Genomic DNA, 15,687 nt, shown 5'->3' on the forward strand with positions numbered 1-15,687 from the left:
TGCTCGATGACTATTATCTGAAAAAGAAATATTTGAGCCATTTTTATTACTTTTATTGTATTAAAATTATATATAAAAGGTTCAGATATAATCTTTACATTTTACTGCTCACCCAAAGTTTATTCTTAGCTTTATACAGAACATAATTATGTTCTGGTTTCTCGTGTCAAATATTATTTAATGTCATGGCAAATACGTGGCTTGATATAAATGTCATTGTGCTCTATTTTTAAATTTGAACTGTATTTATGCTTTGGTCTCAATACCTAAAATATTAGTTTCTAAAGGACTTTTTTTTTTTTTATATTTTAGTCCCTAACAACAATTTTCCTTTTTTTTCCCAATCAACACCACCATTTTTTCTTTCTTTAAATTTTTTTACATAAACGAATTTCCATTAGTATGAAATACAAATTAAGAAAATGTCCTCATGTTCAACTTACCATAGGTTATCAGATTATGAGGATTTGATATACAATATTTTACGAACTAAATTATTTAGTTCCATGAGTTTATCGATTCTGGAATTAACCGACAAATTACAAAAAACCAAAATCTGACTTGTAATAGAGCACTACTAATGAAAAACACGATGAATAAAAAAGCATAAAGTAAAAAATGGACCAGATAATTTATAATAATAAAATGAATTCAATTTGTTCTGTCCCTGAACCAAATTCGTAATTTTTTTACTGAAAATATATTTTCAAAAACTTTTGGATCTCTATCCTTACTCAATTTCATAAGTTTGAATAGAATGAAAAATCGACCAAATAATGTAAGTTTTTGTTTATATATACATCAGAAACAGAAAGAACTAGACAAAGGAATTGAACCTTAATATGAGAAACCCCCATTTTATTGGGAATATAAGATTAAGTTTCGAGTGAGAATATAAGAAATGAGAGTATAACGATATCATAATGTAACTGTCCATTGAAATTAGAAAGACAGTGTTTTAAGATAGTTAAAAATAATTTCTTCCAAAAAAGGTTAATTAATTTTTGTGGCTCAAAATATAAATTATGTGATTTTCTTTTGTTATATAAGAAAAAAATGTTGACCTGACATAACACAACGCTTTGAAACGGAAGCATAACAATATGCGGATAATATCTCATATTTTTCCTTCTGCTAAAAGCAAGTTCATTAAATACTCTTTAGAGTACATAAAGGCCAAATACATATAACATTTCCATGGTCTTTCATTTTGCCCACTCCCAAGGGGCACACTGCTTCAAAGTTCCGAATTACATGTCAGCAATTTCATCCATAACTGTCAATAGAAAATGTTTCAGTTTTCTTCTTCTCCGATTGCTTCCCCTGCATGCATTACCAGAACTCAACTGGGTTGCAATTATTCGTTGAATGTGCGTCAGATGAATCATAACAAGCAATTACATCATTGATTTAAATATCTCTTCAAAGAATCAGAATGAAAGCTACTCTTTAATCAGGTTACCGTTTTATCTCATTAAAAGTGATTAGAAAAAGTTTAAAAATCAATATTTTTACCTTAATTTAGGAACAACCTTTTTTGTCGGAGCTTTAAAAGAAATGATTCTCCAAATATCGAATGCATGACCCATTAAATGTGATGCATATTTTGCACATGATATATAGAACATGTACTACACAATTAATAAACCCAGAAGGTTTATGCGTAATATTAAAAGATCTAATAAAATAAGAACACACGAAACTATCGAGAAGTACCAACCGCAACCATATACAGTGTTTGCATAATCAATCAAACAAAAATAAGTATTGAAAACCAATCATGTTTAAACAATAACTAAACCTAGATTAAAAATGAGATAAGCTCATTTAAAATAATATAAATAGACCACTACTCCAAAGTATTCACTACTAATATTATTGTATATTTATTATTGCATTGATTGTACTCTTGAACACTAATTCGCCTCTCCTGGACCCAAGATGAGACCGAGATGTCACAAAAGAGCGAAGACCTCTAGGCAGCTTAAGACTAATCAGCAGGAGATTACATGATTTTACAGAAGTCTACTCGGTAATATAGAATATGAGGTTTACTCTTATATACTCTTCTCAAGTTTCTATCTATAATCTTATGCGACTTGAATTTTTCTCAATATACTCTCTCACTCCTAACACAATTGCGTTTGATACATAAATAGTATAAAAGAGACTCTTTTAATGAATTAAAGATAAACTCTGATAATATCTTAAATTTAGACTTAATTTTACAAAACTGAAAGGTAAAAGTTGTTAACCCAATCATGTACTCCATTCAGAATTTATCTCTAGTCTAGGTAAAAGTCCAGTTTTTCTCAATATCACTCTGCTAAGTTGTATGTATTGCATATCTTGTGATTCTTGTCAACCAAAATAAGTTTTGAACTTCGTGGGGTTCACTTAAGCAAGTTTCTTTGTACCATTAAGAAGAAAACACCACACAAACCAACCCTCAAAATTACTATTGGAATGCAGGCCATAACGATATTAAACTTCTACCATTATCATCTTGAATAAAATGCATGTGGCGGAGAATGTCTACTTTTTGTGTCTCGCCATTTGTTCAAATGCAATGCAATTACAACTTTCAATTCCTCACAACAGCAAGATAATCACATATTTCCCCACCCACTTGATAGCTGACAAAAAAAGGTGGAGTGAACCTACCAATACTGGTTATGCAATACGAAAGAGTCTGTTGGTACTTTCTTGCCATCATCATTGCGGTTCCAGTGGTAGATAGCATGAGTCCTATTTTTTATCTCCAAGGTAGAGTGTCCATAGCTTGCTTCACGAAATGCAGAATATTCAGGCTGTGGATCCAAAAACCTGCACGACCAAGGATAGAATTAAAACTTATATGACAAGACATATTTGACAAACGGTAACTCCGGATCATAACCTCTAACGAAAATTGAATCTTATTCATAAAGGATTAAATAGAAACCCAAGATAACAATGGTAAAAAATACGATATTAGATATAGTTTGTTTAATTTACTTTGAAGCAAGTCCCTCTTGATTTCCACCATCTCCGACTGTTATATAAACAGGTGCTGATTTGTCAGGTAAGGGATACCTGTTACCGTTTGTTATGTTGTAGTCTATGTTGGAGAAACGATACTGAAAGCATGACAGAAAAATTATAAAAATCCACTCCGACATTAGATGACTGAAAGTGAGAGGACCAAAACAAATGAGTAGAAAGTGAAAAACATACTGATCTTTCATAAGCATGGACATGTCCAGCAAAGATCACGTCAACTTTGTATTTGATGAACCAGCTCTCAAATACTGATCGCATGCTTTCACCCTCCATATAGTGAGCTCCATTACTGTTGTAGAGTGGCACGTGCATGAGCACAATGAGCCAAGGAGTCTTCTCCCTATCAACCCGCTTCAGCTCTTCTTGAAGCCACATGTATTGAGGGGTATATTTTACTGTAATGAAAGATCACTATTACATAGAATACCATAAAAGAAAGCATAGAAAATTTCCAAAAGACCAAACACAACAAAATTTGGTAACAAGCATACATAATGGTAGTGACTTTTCAACCGCAATAGTACAGCTCTAAGTAACAACATCTAACATTCTTAAGACCTGGAAACTTCAGAATGCTGCTCTCCACCATTCCTAACAAACTGGCACCAGAGTCCTAATGTAAAGAAGTCAAAGCCTTTTCTTTTTTTCCCTTTTCCTGTCTGGAAAAATCAAATGTTGGTTGCTTATATTGGTACCATATTCCAACTGGGCATTACTTGTCTTTGGAATATTATTTGTTTTCATTTTTTTTCTTTTATCAGTACAATGAAACGAAGAGAGACAAACACGAAAAAAAATGTCTCTCTTGAACTATGAAGCACTAATTCCAACACGAACACCAAATATAACACTCGGACATTGTTAATATCTAAGATATAGGACACAGTAACACCGTTTTATATATGACCTCGTATTATTTATAATATAAGTTGTTTTCTTTAGTCAAGAACAGTTACGACTTATACTTTCTTAAATCACAGTTCAAACTGCATCGAAAAGATCCAAAGATATATTGAAGAGGTATCTGTGCTGAAAAAGAAAAAAGTGTGACACAGTTGATGAGTGTCAAACAAATATCGTATCCAAAGAATGCAGGTCACAACAACATACTATTCTACATATGTGCCCGTAATTCATAAGTATCAGAATTTTATTGCAGCTATTGATGCAATCAAAACTCCTACTTTAGTCCAAGATGCTCTGAAAATGAGAAGTGGGGTCAAGCCATGAATGATAACATGATGGGATTGGAGAGAAGCTCAAACTAGGAGATTGTTGACAACCCAAAAAGACAAGGCAAATAGATGTAGGTGGTATATAGTATGAACAGTATGAAGTAGATCTAAAGGGATGTTATATCCATACTAAGTGAGATTGGTTGAAAAGACGTACACATGAGCCTGTGGAATTGACTATAAAGAGATATTTCTACCAGTAGCAAAGATAAATACTATGAGAATAACTCTTGCCCCAGCTGCCCATTTTTGCTGGGATTTGCAGCAATTTGATGTTAAAAATGTTCTTTCCTACACGGAGACTTAGAAAAGGAAGTTTTTCTCCCATATTTGATTTATGGTGGAAAGGACAAGGTCTCTACGCTCAAGAAGGCTTTGTACGGTTTCAACCAGTCTCTCTAGGCATGATTTGTAAGATTAGCCAAGGCTATGACATCCCTAAGTTATAGACAAAGTCAAGGTGATCATACCTTTTTGTATAGTATTCCCCAAATGACAAATTCCCTCTTCTCCCAGTTTATGTAGACTATGTGATCATTGTAAGTGATGATTAGATAGAAAACATGCTTTGAAGGAGACGCTTTTTGAAATGGAGTTGGTTGGGATAACTAGAGTACTTCCTTGGGAAGCCAATTGGGAATGATTGATATCAACTTGAGGTAATGTTGTAAATAAATACAATTATATTTAGGATAGAAAAATTATCTTTCAATTTCTATTGTAGCTTATCTTTCATAATTTTTAGTTTATCTTTCAGACAGGTTTATCTTTTAGGTAAAATATAAAAAAAAGATAGCCATTTCATATTTTACTATCATAGATTAAAGATAGTTCTTTTATTTGTGTGTGTATATATACACACACGGTTACACCTGTTGTAACCTGAACAAAATTGAATTGAAACAAATCAACATGTAAGGAATATGAATAAGTAGATAAAGAGGAGATTAGTTACCAAATGGCGAATAGCTGGATAACACAATTATATGAGCAGACGCACGCCTCACTGCATACCAGAGGGGGTTGCTGCTATTGGAGGCCAAATAGGGAGTAGTATATCGGTAAAGAAAGTTTTTGAAAGGAACAACTTCTCCCTGGCAAAGCATATTTGTATAAGAACATTGGAGCCAAGTTAACATTGAATGCAAAGTGTATGAAGTTTCCAACATAAGCAACGGGAGAATATTGGGATCTTAAAGTGAAGTGTTACAACAAATCTCATGAATATTTACTTCAGCATCTGTTCTTGTGCCAACCATTCACAAATACATAAGAAATATCTTATTATGTACAAAACAAGTAGTTGTTTGCCACTTGAAGTTTGGGATATCTTAAGAGCTACACAAAATAATCTAGTGTTTGATGGCATATAAAAGATGTTGCTCCAAAACTGTAGAAATAATAAGATGGCATATCAAAGAAGATATCTAGTTCGCACCAAATAGTTTGATGGACCTGAGAGTCAGCTAAGTCATATTTTGCAGATGATCATGCATAATTCACGAAAAGGAACAAACCAGCGCACACAAAGTTAAGAAGAATAAAAATAAACATGTTTCTTATACTTTTCAATTCCAAAAAAAGAAAGGGAAAGCTGAAACCATGATGGTGGTTTATTATGTTATTGGCCCGTAATAATTAGTTCATTTCATTCTATTAATTCAGTTCAACAAGAACAACTAAGCCACATGACAGACTCAGGTTAGTACATTACCATGTAAGGCATGTAATCTATTTCGTGATTTCCGGCAGCCCATATCCAGGGATGATATGCTGTACTCCTTTCAACAAATCGGCCCCATGTATCCCACCGTAAACCAACATCATTGTACTCGTACCTATCAGCGTAACAAAGATCTCCAACAAATAAGACAGTCTCCGCTCCACTCTGTATATAATGCTCAAGGGTGGAAAGAGAATTAAACGTTTGGCCCAAATCGCCTGCAATATTTATGCAATGATTCATTTATGAGAGCCAAATTAAAACTTACGGGAAATCTATAGAAAAAGGACATCCTGATAGACATTTTGCGAAATAAAAATAGAAAGAAACTACAATTGAGGATACAGAAAACTATTTTCTAGAAGAACGAACGTGTGAAAGCAGACAACTTACCAATTATCCCAAATTTGTAGGAAGCATCCGGGTCAACTTTAGGAGGTGTTTCGAACCAAAACTCTCGAGAAGAATCACCGCTTCCGATTCTGTAGTAGTATTTAGTCTTGTACTGAAATGGGGATATCACTGATTTTAATTAAATGAACACATTCTACACAAAATAAGATGAGAATTAACAAGCACGAGATTAATTGAAAAAGAGAACATATTGTATATTATGCGTTAGACTTCAGTTTTGAATTGATTTTACTTTTGACATTTCAAGTAAAATGCCAGTGATGATAATTCTAGTCTGGTAATTTGATCAACAATTACCTCAAGGCCTTCAATAACACAATGATGAATGTATCCCGACTTGTATTCATAAAAAGTATAGTTTGTAACTGTGCCTTCTAAACTGGTTTGAAATTTACTCTCTGATGTGCCGTATTGTACATGGTTGGGCCCTGGTTCATCTGGGGTCACCCATGAGATGATTACTGCTTTTCCATCGTAGTCACCTTGCGTGATGTGCACCTACAGTGGAATTAGTCAATACAGTAGAGTTTAATTGAATAAAAGGGAAAACGTTAGATCCTCATCAGAATTTCACTAAATACTATTAGCGAATATATAATAAAATCAGCCTTGTTATTCTTGTATGACTTACTTGTTGAGGTGCATTATAACCCTTCGGAACTGCAAATGCTTCATGATCAAGGGGGATGTCAACTGCAGGCCACTCTGACCGAATGAAGGAGCTAGTGATCCCAGCACTCCCATCTCTAATAGAAACCAAGAGGACAAAGGAAGCAAGAACAAACTTCAGCAACATGGTCTGCACTCTTCTTTCCATGGGCACGACGATTGTCTTTCTCTGCCTACAGAGTCATAACCATCTGCATCCAAGAATCCAACGATTGTCACTCATACTTTGCACACATTACTCTACATATATTTTGAAGTAATCTGCATTGAAATAACTTATTTCAAAGTAAATCTCAACTATCCTGTTCCAATTATCCCTTATGCTGATTCATTTATTTATTTTCACAGTTTTTTACTATTGAAAAGGCTCTCTGATTAGCGTTGACCTCTACTTGAATCTACTGAGTCTCGGATCTAAACGAGCAATCAATTTTAACGTAAGCGAACACCTTGCGTTGAAATGTCAATCAAATCATAAAACAGGCGAAGTTAGTCTTGCACAAGGTTTTCGAAATTTCCGTTTAAATTTTGAACAGCGGTAGGTTCGTGAAAATGAAGCGAATCCAATCATAAAACAAGCGAGTGATGTATGATATTATGGTGAATGAGAGAGAGAGAGAGAGATGTTTACCTTGAAATGAAGTATCTGCAGAGAAGAGAGCGAAGGGAAGGGAAGGGAAGGAGAGGAAGAAGAGTGGAGAAGTGAATAATTGATGAAAGAGTGAATTGGAAGGGAAGGAATGGACAGGGATGGTGCACGATAACTACTCCACCTGCTTCTCTTCTCTTCCCATAACTCTCAATCATTTCACTTTAATTTCTTGTTCTCTCTAATAATTGTTTCCCAACTCAGTTTTTTTTTATATAATTACTTGTTTTATATATAATATATCACTTAGTAAAATACATTTTAATTATTATTATTATTATTGTTATTATTATATTATAATAGATTTATTAGCTAGTTTTATATGAAAAAGAGATGTTAAATTATATTTGCCTTTCTTATTGTAAGAAAATTGTTATCATTGTTTTCTCAAATGTTTATTATAAAAATAATAAATTCACTGTGTATAAATAAAATTACTATTCACCAGGCGGAACGGAGATATTCCTTCTATCTTTACATTTTTTAAATAAATAAATAATAATAATAATAATATATAAGTTAAATAATACATAATTAAAATTATAATTTGATTTTTTTATACGAGTTTTGCTTTTTTTTTCTTTTTGTGATTTGATCTTTAACTTTTATAAAAAAGTAATCATTTTGTTATTATCGTTAATTTTAATTCGATAGAACTCTAAATCTCACGTATTCATTTAATTTTTTGTAAAAATAGTAAATCGATTAAAATGTAAAAAGTAAATTAAATAAAAGTTTTAAAATTAAATATTTGACTAACTACAGATAAAATATAAACGACAACTAAATTGTAACTTTTCCTTGAAAATAAAATGTGTCATTTCAGATAAATATTTCCAAAAAATATTTAAAAAAATAAAATTAAACTTTAAAATGTCTAATATGCGCCTCTTCCAAATTAGTTTTGTCTATGGGAGATTTTTATTCTTTAGAAGTTTTATTTAAATACATCATAAATATTTTATAGAAAAGGCTTTATTAGGATAATTTAAAATATTTATTCTAATAAAATATGTATTTTTTTCTTTCTAACTAACGTTTCTCGTAAGATCATCCTTTCTCAATCAATCATGCCTCAACTGGATAAATTCACTTATTTCACACAATTCTAAAACTTCTTTAATATGAATTATTTGTCTTAAAAGATAATAAATTTTTCGTAAATAAATGACCTTGTACAGCTTATGTAAGGTTGAGAATAAGGTCCATGGACTCACTTATCCGGTTTTTTATTTATTTACTTGTAATAAATATTAACTTTTTTTTTAATTATTATAGTTATATTAAATTATTATTTTTATAAGATAGTCAAAATAAAGATCCACGTTAAATTCTAGAAGTTGCACGTTGAATACTTATAAATAACTTGATACGTCAAATATATAGCTAAAAAAACTAATATATTTTTTAGCACTGACTATATTATTGTTCTCATATGTTATTAACTGGACTACGTAAATTCAATATTCATTTCTTAAATTGAATTAATTGACTCCATGAATTTTTTGATTTTGAAACTAATCTTCTAGCGAGTTACAGAAATTCAATATCATATTAATAAAAGGATAATTAATTAATAAAAGTATGAATAAGGTAAAACAAGAAATGAATTCGAATAATCAGAAATAGATGGAGAATAAAAGTTAAAATTGAAATTATTCTATGAATATAATTCACGCTTAAAAATTATTAATAGATATGAACAGATAATAATATCTTGGTGACGATTTTTTTTTCTCATGCTAAAAGCGCGTTTATTTAATAGTGGCTTTTGTAGAATACAATCATTGAAGCAAACAAGCCAAGTTCACACGTAACCATTTCTAACAAGCTTTGTTTCGCACACTACAAAGGCCTATTTTTATTTTTCTATACTTATTCCTATTCAATTGCCAACTTCATCAATAACACGCACTCTGTTTTCCTTCACTGCTTCCCCTGCATGTACCACAATTCCACCGTCTTTCAATTTTCCTTTCAAGGACAAAAAATCTATATATGCATATTTCATGGGTTTATATACTAAATTAGAAATTAGAAATAATAATAAATTTATCATTTTTTTATATAATTATGTTATGCAAGAAAAGCTAAAAAAAAGGCTGGGTTCCATGCATCAACCCGTTTTAACTCTATTTGGCAAGTGACTGAATGATGATTAGTTAGAGTTATTTGGCTTGTGATGTTTTTTATACTTGTCATGATTAGCCTCCACCAGACAGATGTTAATTTGAGGAGAAAATTGTAGGCCATAAGATGCATGTGGAACAAAGAATGTCTAAAATTTGTGTCTCACTATTTGTGCAAATGTAATGACAACATGCAATTCATCATATTTTTGGCTGGCACTTTGATAGGTGTGCCAAAAGAAAAGGTGGAATGAACCTACCAATACTGGTTAAGCAAAACCAAAGAGTCAGCTGGTACTCTCTTGCCGTCATCATTGCGATACCAGTTGTAGACTGCATGAGTCCTATTTTTAATCTCCAGTGTCGCGTGTCCATAGCTTGCTTCTCTAAAAGCAGAATATTCTGGCTGTGGGTCCAAATAACTGCACCACCAACCATAGTCACAAACTATTAAAGTATGCATCACACAAACAAATGTTAATGATTTGTTTACTTTACCTTGAGGCAAGACCTTCTAGATTTCCTCCGTCTCCGATTGTTACGTATATAGGTGCTGATGTGTCTGGTACGGGATACCTTCTACCTCCTGTTATGTTGTAGTCTATGTTGGAGTAGCGATACTGAAAGCAAAACATAAAATTTCAACACAGTGTATCATAGAGTTATTGATACCATAGCATAGGAAGATAACGTATATATTGTGGTGTAAAGGGTGGGAGCAAAAGAAATGAGCAGAAAGAGAAGAAAAGCATACTGATCTTTCATAAGCATGGACATGTCCTGCAAAGACGGCATCAACTTTGTATTGGACGAACCAGCTCTCGAAAACTGATCGCATGGCTTCACCCTCCATATAGTGAGCTACATTACTGCTGTAGAGTGGCTTGTGCACGATCACAAAAAGCCAAGGCGTTTTCTCTCTATCAACCCTTGCCAGCTCTTCTTTAAGCCATATGTATTGAGGCGAGTACCTCACTGTTGACAAATTAAGATCGCTATTAGGAAACAATACCATGAAACAATGCAGCTAATTAAGGAATTGATATATATATATTAACAAGTAGATAAAGAGGAGAAGATTGGTTAGTAGTGGTAGTAGTTACCAAATGCAGAATAGCTGGATAGCACAATTATATGAGCAGATGCACGCCTCACTGCATACCAGAGGGGGCTGCTGCTGTTGGAGGCCAAATAGGGAGTAGTATATCGGTAAAGATAGTTCTTGAAAGGAACTATTTCTCCCTGACATTTTCAACAAGAGCAACACAAAACTAGTTCACGTCTCAACATCAACATAAACATAGTTTTGCAACAAATTTTGTAATAAAATTTTTTAGGAGTTACCACTTCAGGCATAAACTCTACTTCGTGATTTCCTACATTCCAAAACCATGGCTGATATGCTGCACTTTTTTCTGCAAATCGCCCCCATGTATCCCACCGTAAACCAACATCTTCGAACTCATGCTCATCAGAATAAGAAAGATCTCCGACATATAACACGGCCTGTCCTCCACTCTCCAAATAATGCTCAAGGGTTGAAAGTGAATTAAACGTTTGCCCCAAATCACCTGCAATTTTTCATTTATGAGAGCCACAAACTTCAAAATAATATATATATGCATGTGAAGAAACAGACAACTTACCAATGATCCCAAATTTGTAGGGAGTATCTGGGCCAATTGTGGGAGGTGTTTGGAACCAAAAATCTCGAGCAGAATCACCACTTCCAATTCTATAGTAGTATTTAGTATTATGCTGAAATGGGAAATGGTTGAATTAACCAAATGAGCACATTCTAGTTTTGACACTGCAAATATAAGGCGAGTGATGATAATTGGATCAACAATATTACCGTAAGGCCTTCAATAAGACAGTGATGAATGTAGCCAGACTTGTAGTTATAGAAGGTGTAGTTTGCAACTGTGCCTTCTTTACTAGTTTGAAGGTTACTCTTTGATGTGCCATACTGTACATGGCTAGGTCCTGCTTCATCTGGGGTCACCCATGAGATGATCACTGCTTTCCCATCATAATCACCTTGCGTGATGTGCACCTGCAGTGGAATTAATCAATCACTGAATAAAAGGAATAGCTTTAGAATTTGAAACTGCTTCACATGTCCAAATTAGGATCCTCATCAGCTTATAGATAAGAAAAATAGGCCTTGTTATCTTTGAAAGAGTTACTTGTTGAGGTGCATTGTAACCCTTTGGAATTGCAAATACTTCATGATCCACGGGCATGTCCTCTGATGGCCACTTTGTCCTAACGAAAGAGCTAGTCATCCCTGCACTCCCATCTCTGATAGAACTCAACAAGACAAAGGAAGCAAGAACAAACTTAAGCAACATGGTCTGCATCCCTGTATATTTCCAGAGACTAGAATGCTGCCTTTAATCAGCTTGCAGAGTCCTAATTATCTGCATTCAAGAATCAAGAATCCCAATGAATGTCATTCAAGCATACTCTAAGTATTTCACTCAACTAATTCACTTCCAAATCACATGTTTCAAGGTAAAACTCTTCTCATGTTATTCCAATGTTCCCACCCATAACCATCCATCACACGTTCTTTACTGTCAACAACACCCCTCTGATGTATGGTGAAATCAGTGTAATTACTGATTACTTGAATTCCCAGGTTTATAATTTTAACAAGATTAAACCAATGATTTGTTTACAAATTTAGAAATAATTTCGTGTATGAAAAAGAAAAGGAAAAATAAACTTTAGTTTTAGTCTTCATACACCTTTATTACTTATCACGTTTCTTAAGTTTTAGTCTAAAATATCCTAAAAAATTGTTTAGAAAACTTAGTTCCGCTTGGAGTGGTTATAATTTTCTACTTACTTATTTTTTAAAAGTTGAAAATAAAACCTAATTGAAAAGAGGGGTTTATCGGTTAGAATGATTTTAAAATAAATTCTGAAACTATTTTAATTCACCTTTGTAATTGTATATTTTTTGTCTTAAACTTTTAGAAGTTATCATGTTTGCTTTTTTCTGTCACCCTTCTTCTCCAACACCCATTTTGCTTTTTAGAAGATAACAAAATAGATTGGAAGACCGATTTATTTTGAGCATTCAATGGAATGTAGATTCATACTTTTTTTCTAGTAAAAATTAAATCGTTTTCACTTAATTTATCATAATTAATTCTAGGTTTCTAATTTATCATGATTAATTCTAGGTTTTTTGTTCCTGTTCATGTATATGTATTTGTTCTAATCCTTCATATTTATATTTTTTTTTTACTTTTAATTAATATTTTTTTATATAATAATAAATGATTGTTGGATACTCGAGCAGCAGTGTAACTCTGAGATATATGATGTCGAACACAATCTTAGAAAGAAAGAAAATGTTAAATGTGTATCATGATTAATTCAATTTGAGTTTAACTCAAAACATAAAAAATAAAAACAATCCACATATATTAGATATTAGTGAACTTTTAACTTGTTTGAAAGAACCTATCATAACAAAAACAACTAACTAAAAACTTACAAAAAAATTTGAAAACATAACTTATTTTTGCTAATATAATAAATTACTTTTTCCAGTGTAACCAAATTTATGGGTTATTTTTTTTCATGGTATTCTTTTTTTTTATTTTTCTCTTAATTTTCTCTTCCAATCTTCATTTATTTTAAAATTTGATCGCGCCACGTTGTAGCTGAAGAGTTAAAGACCATTTCTATCCGATCAGATTTTTAAATAGAGTAAGTTTATTTTTACTCTAAAGATCAAAATTAAATTTATTTTATTTATTATTTTAATTATTCATTTTATTATAACAATATAAAAAATATATTAATAAATATTAATAATTAATAACTAAATTATAAACATTATATTATATATATATTTCTAGTAAAGTTTATCACGATAAAAGTGTTTTGTTTTTATTTTTTTAATATTTGACTTACTAGTTTTTAGAACTTGGAGCTTTATTTTCATCTTTCTTTTTGGACATTTGGATACCAATTGAGAAAAAAGTGTATTCATTTATGTGGCTGTGTTACAACCCTTTTGTTAACACTTATAACTAATGGTGTAAAATTTAATTTTATTAGATTCAATTAAATTTAAAGCCACTTTTAATATAATATCAGTAATTTAAAATTTAAATTTAATAAATTGATTAAATTGATTAAATTGATTATATTATTTATAAATATATAATCACACAATCTTAACGTAAAAAAAAAAAGTGTGTTATATAAAATTAAGTTAAATTTAAAATGTATGTATGGATTTATGTAATCAAATAAAAACCTTAACCTTTTAACAAAAATAAGAAAGAGGCAATCACAAATTGACATTGTTTAAGCAAGAAGTGTGAGTAATATAAAAGAACAAAGAGAGAGAGAGAGAGGGTTGACTTGCCTTGGCTAATGAAGCGTGTGCTGAGAAGAGAAGACTGAAGAAGCCAAACGATGATAACAGAAGAAAAACATGCATTGATTTATAAGGAAGGATGAAGTGGTTGGTGCATTTGGAGCCACAATGTCCTAATCTGCTTGCTCCACACTGTCCCACACCCAACTCTCATTTGGAGCCACAATGTCCTCATCTCGTTGCTCCACACCCAACAAAGACAATACTACTCTGTTATTATTTTTGTCCTTTAATCATTTTTAATTTCCCACATGATTCAAATCACTGTTTCTGTCCAAATCAATTCAATGATATTTTTTTTAAATTTCTTCAAATTAAGATTCTCTTACATGGTTTGGTGCTAATTTGATGGGCTATAAAGGGCCAAAATAGTTTTTTTTTTTTTTATCTAGTCTGGTAAGGTGATTAATCAAATATCACACCAGATTGTAATACTTTTCATATTTATATATTAATCTTTTAAAAAAAAACACTATCATGGTGTTTGAGTTTAAAATTACTATCATGCTAACCAAATTGACTGATTTTTTTTACTTTTAAATGTTTTTAAGTATGTTTGTATTAGAAAATAAATTTAAATTTTAAATATTTTTTTAGGATGTGTTTGAATTAGAGAATATATTTGAGGATGAAATGAAAACAAAGTTTATCTTACGAATGATTATATATATATATATATATGGTTGTGAAAATTTTGATTTGGTTGTGTGTTTGGTACTTATTTAGGCCTTAGAGAATTTTGTGCACATTTCCTAACTTACAATTTGAATGGAAAGGAATCATCTGCTTTAAGGAAACCAATGGGATGCGGACAAAAGACAATGTGTATGTGTGTGGTGTATTTAGAGTCATCAACTCATGTGTTAACTTCTTCTTTTGCATTCTCATACTTATGTGTAATTTGTCTCTTCTCCATATTTTTTTTCGCTACTTATTTATATATCTAACTTTCCAATCAATAATTTATGTAAAAATATTTATCAATTTCTAACATTAATTAAATTAAACTAATACATTTTAAATAAAAAAAATAAAAGGGTAATATTATTGAAAATTCTATTCCAAATGATAAAAATAAGACGTCAAAGGTTTAAAAATGATTAAAAAACATACCACCCATTTCTTAACAATTTTGTTCTAGTAAATGTGTGGTTTTGGTTTGCTATCCTATTGAGTTGTATGTCAATAATATTATAGGTTTGGAGAAATTGCACTTATACTATTTTTAAAATTAATTTTGAAACTAAAATACATGTTTATACATTTTAACAAGATAAAACTTATTCTTTTCTCTTGTTTTAGTTGTTTTAAATAAATTATTTAAATATTTTTATGGTTTTAATGAAGTGATACTCATCTTTTTACTTTATTTAAAATAAAATATTTACTAAAATTAGAATTTTAAAGCATAAAATTTAAAA

At 31.4% G+C, this 15,687-nt stretch overlaps 2 protein-coding genes across 4 annotated transcripts; both read right to left on the minus strand.

Annotated features, from left to right (window-relative positions):
• Positions 1-1,081: 1,081 nt before the first annotated feature.
• Positions 1,082-7,938, minus strand: LOC137807587 (bifunctional purple acid phosphatase 26). 3 transcript variants are annotated; one of them, XM_068608300.1, is made up of 10 exons: positions 7,715-7,938; positions 7,046-7,274; positions 6,712-6,912; positions 6,394-6,505; positions 5,992-6,218; positions 5,233-5,371; positions 3,217-3,437; positions 2,998-3,119; positions 2,665-2,826; positions 1,082-1,323 (listed from the first exon to the last, which is right to left on the minus strand). In XM_068608300.1, exons 2-10 carry the CDS (start codon positions 7,229-7,231, stop codon positions 1,251-1,253), a joined length of 1,443 nt encoding a protein of 480 aa, XP_068464401.1. In that variant the 5' UTR covers positions 7,232-7,274; positions 7,715-7,938; the 3' UTR covers positions 1,082-1,250. The 3 variants fall into 3 exon arrangements, with proteins under 3 accessions (XP_068464401.1, XP_068464403.1, XP_068464402.1); XM_068608302.1 differs by having other exon boundaries at positions 1,082-1,346; positions 7,715-7,934; XM_068608301.1 differs by having other exon boundaries at positions 7,533-7,717.
• Positions 7,939-9,459: 1,521 nt separating this feature from the next.
• On the minus strand, positions 9,460-14,372 carry LOC137807588 (bifunctional purple acid phosphatase 26-like). The gene is made up of 10 exons (XM_068608303.2): positions 14,255-14,372; positions 12,051-12,284; positions 11,717-11,917; positions 11,508-11,619; positions 11,206-11,432; positions 10,965-11,103; positions 10,616-10,836; positions 10,360-10,481; positions 10,122-10,283; positions 9,460-9,670 (listed from the first exon to the last, which is right to left on the minus strand). The coding sequence occupies exons 2-10, from the start codon at positions 12,222-12,224 to the stop codon at positions 9,634-9,636; spliced, it is 1,395 nt and encodes a 464-aa protein (XP_068464404.2). The 5' UTR covers positions 12,225-12,284; positions 14,255-14,372; the 3' UTR covers positions 9,460-9,633.
• Between the last annotated feature and the right edge of the window lie 1,315 nt (positions 14,373-15,687).

This window comes from Phaseolus vulgaris, chromosome 3 (assembly GCF_051622355.1).
Source record: "Phaseolus vulgaris cultivar YP4 chromosome 3, ASM5162235v1, whole genome shotgun sequence".
In the NCBI taxonomy this organism is placed as follows: Eukaryota; Viridiplantae; Streptophyta; class Magnoliopsida; order Fabales; family Fabaceae; genus Phaseolus; species Phaseolus vulgaris.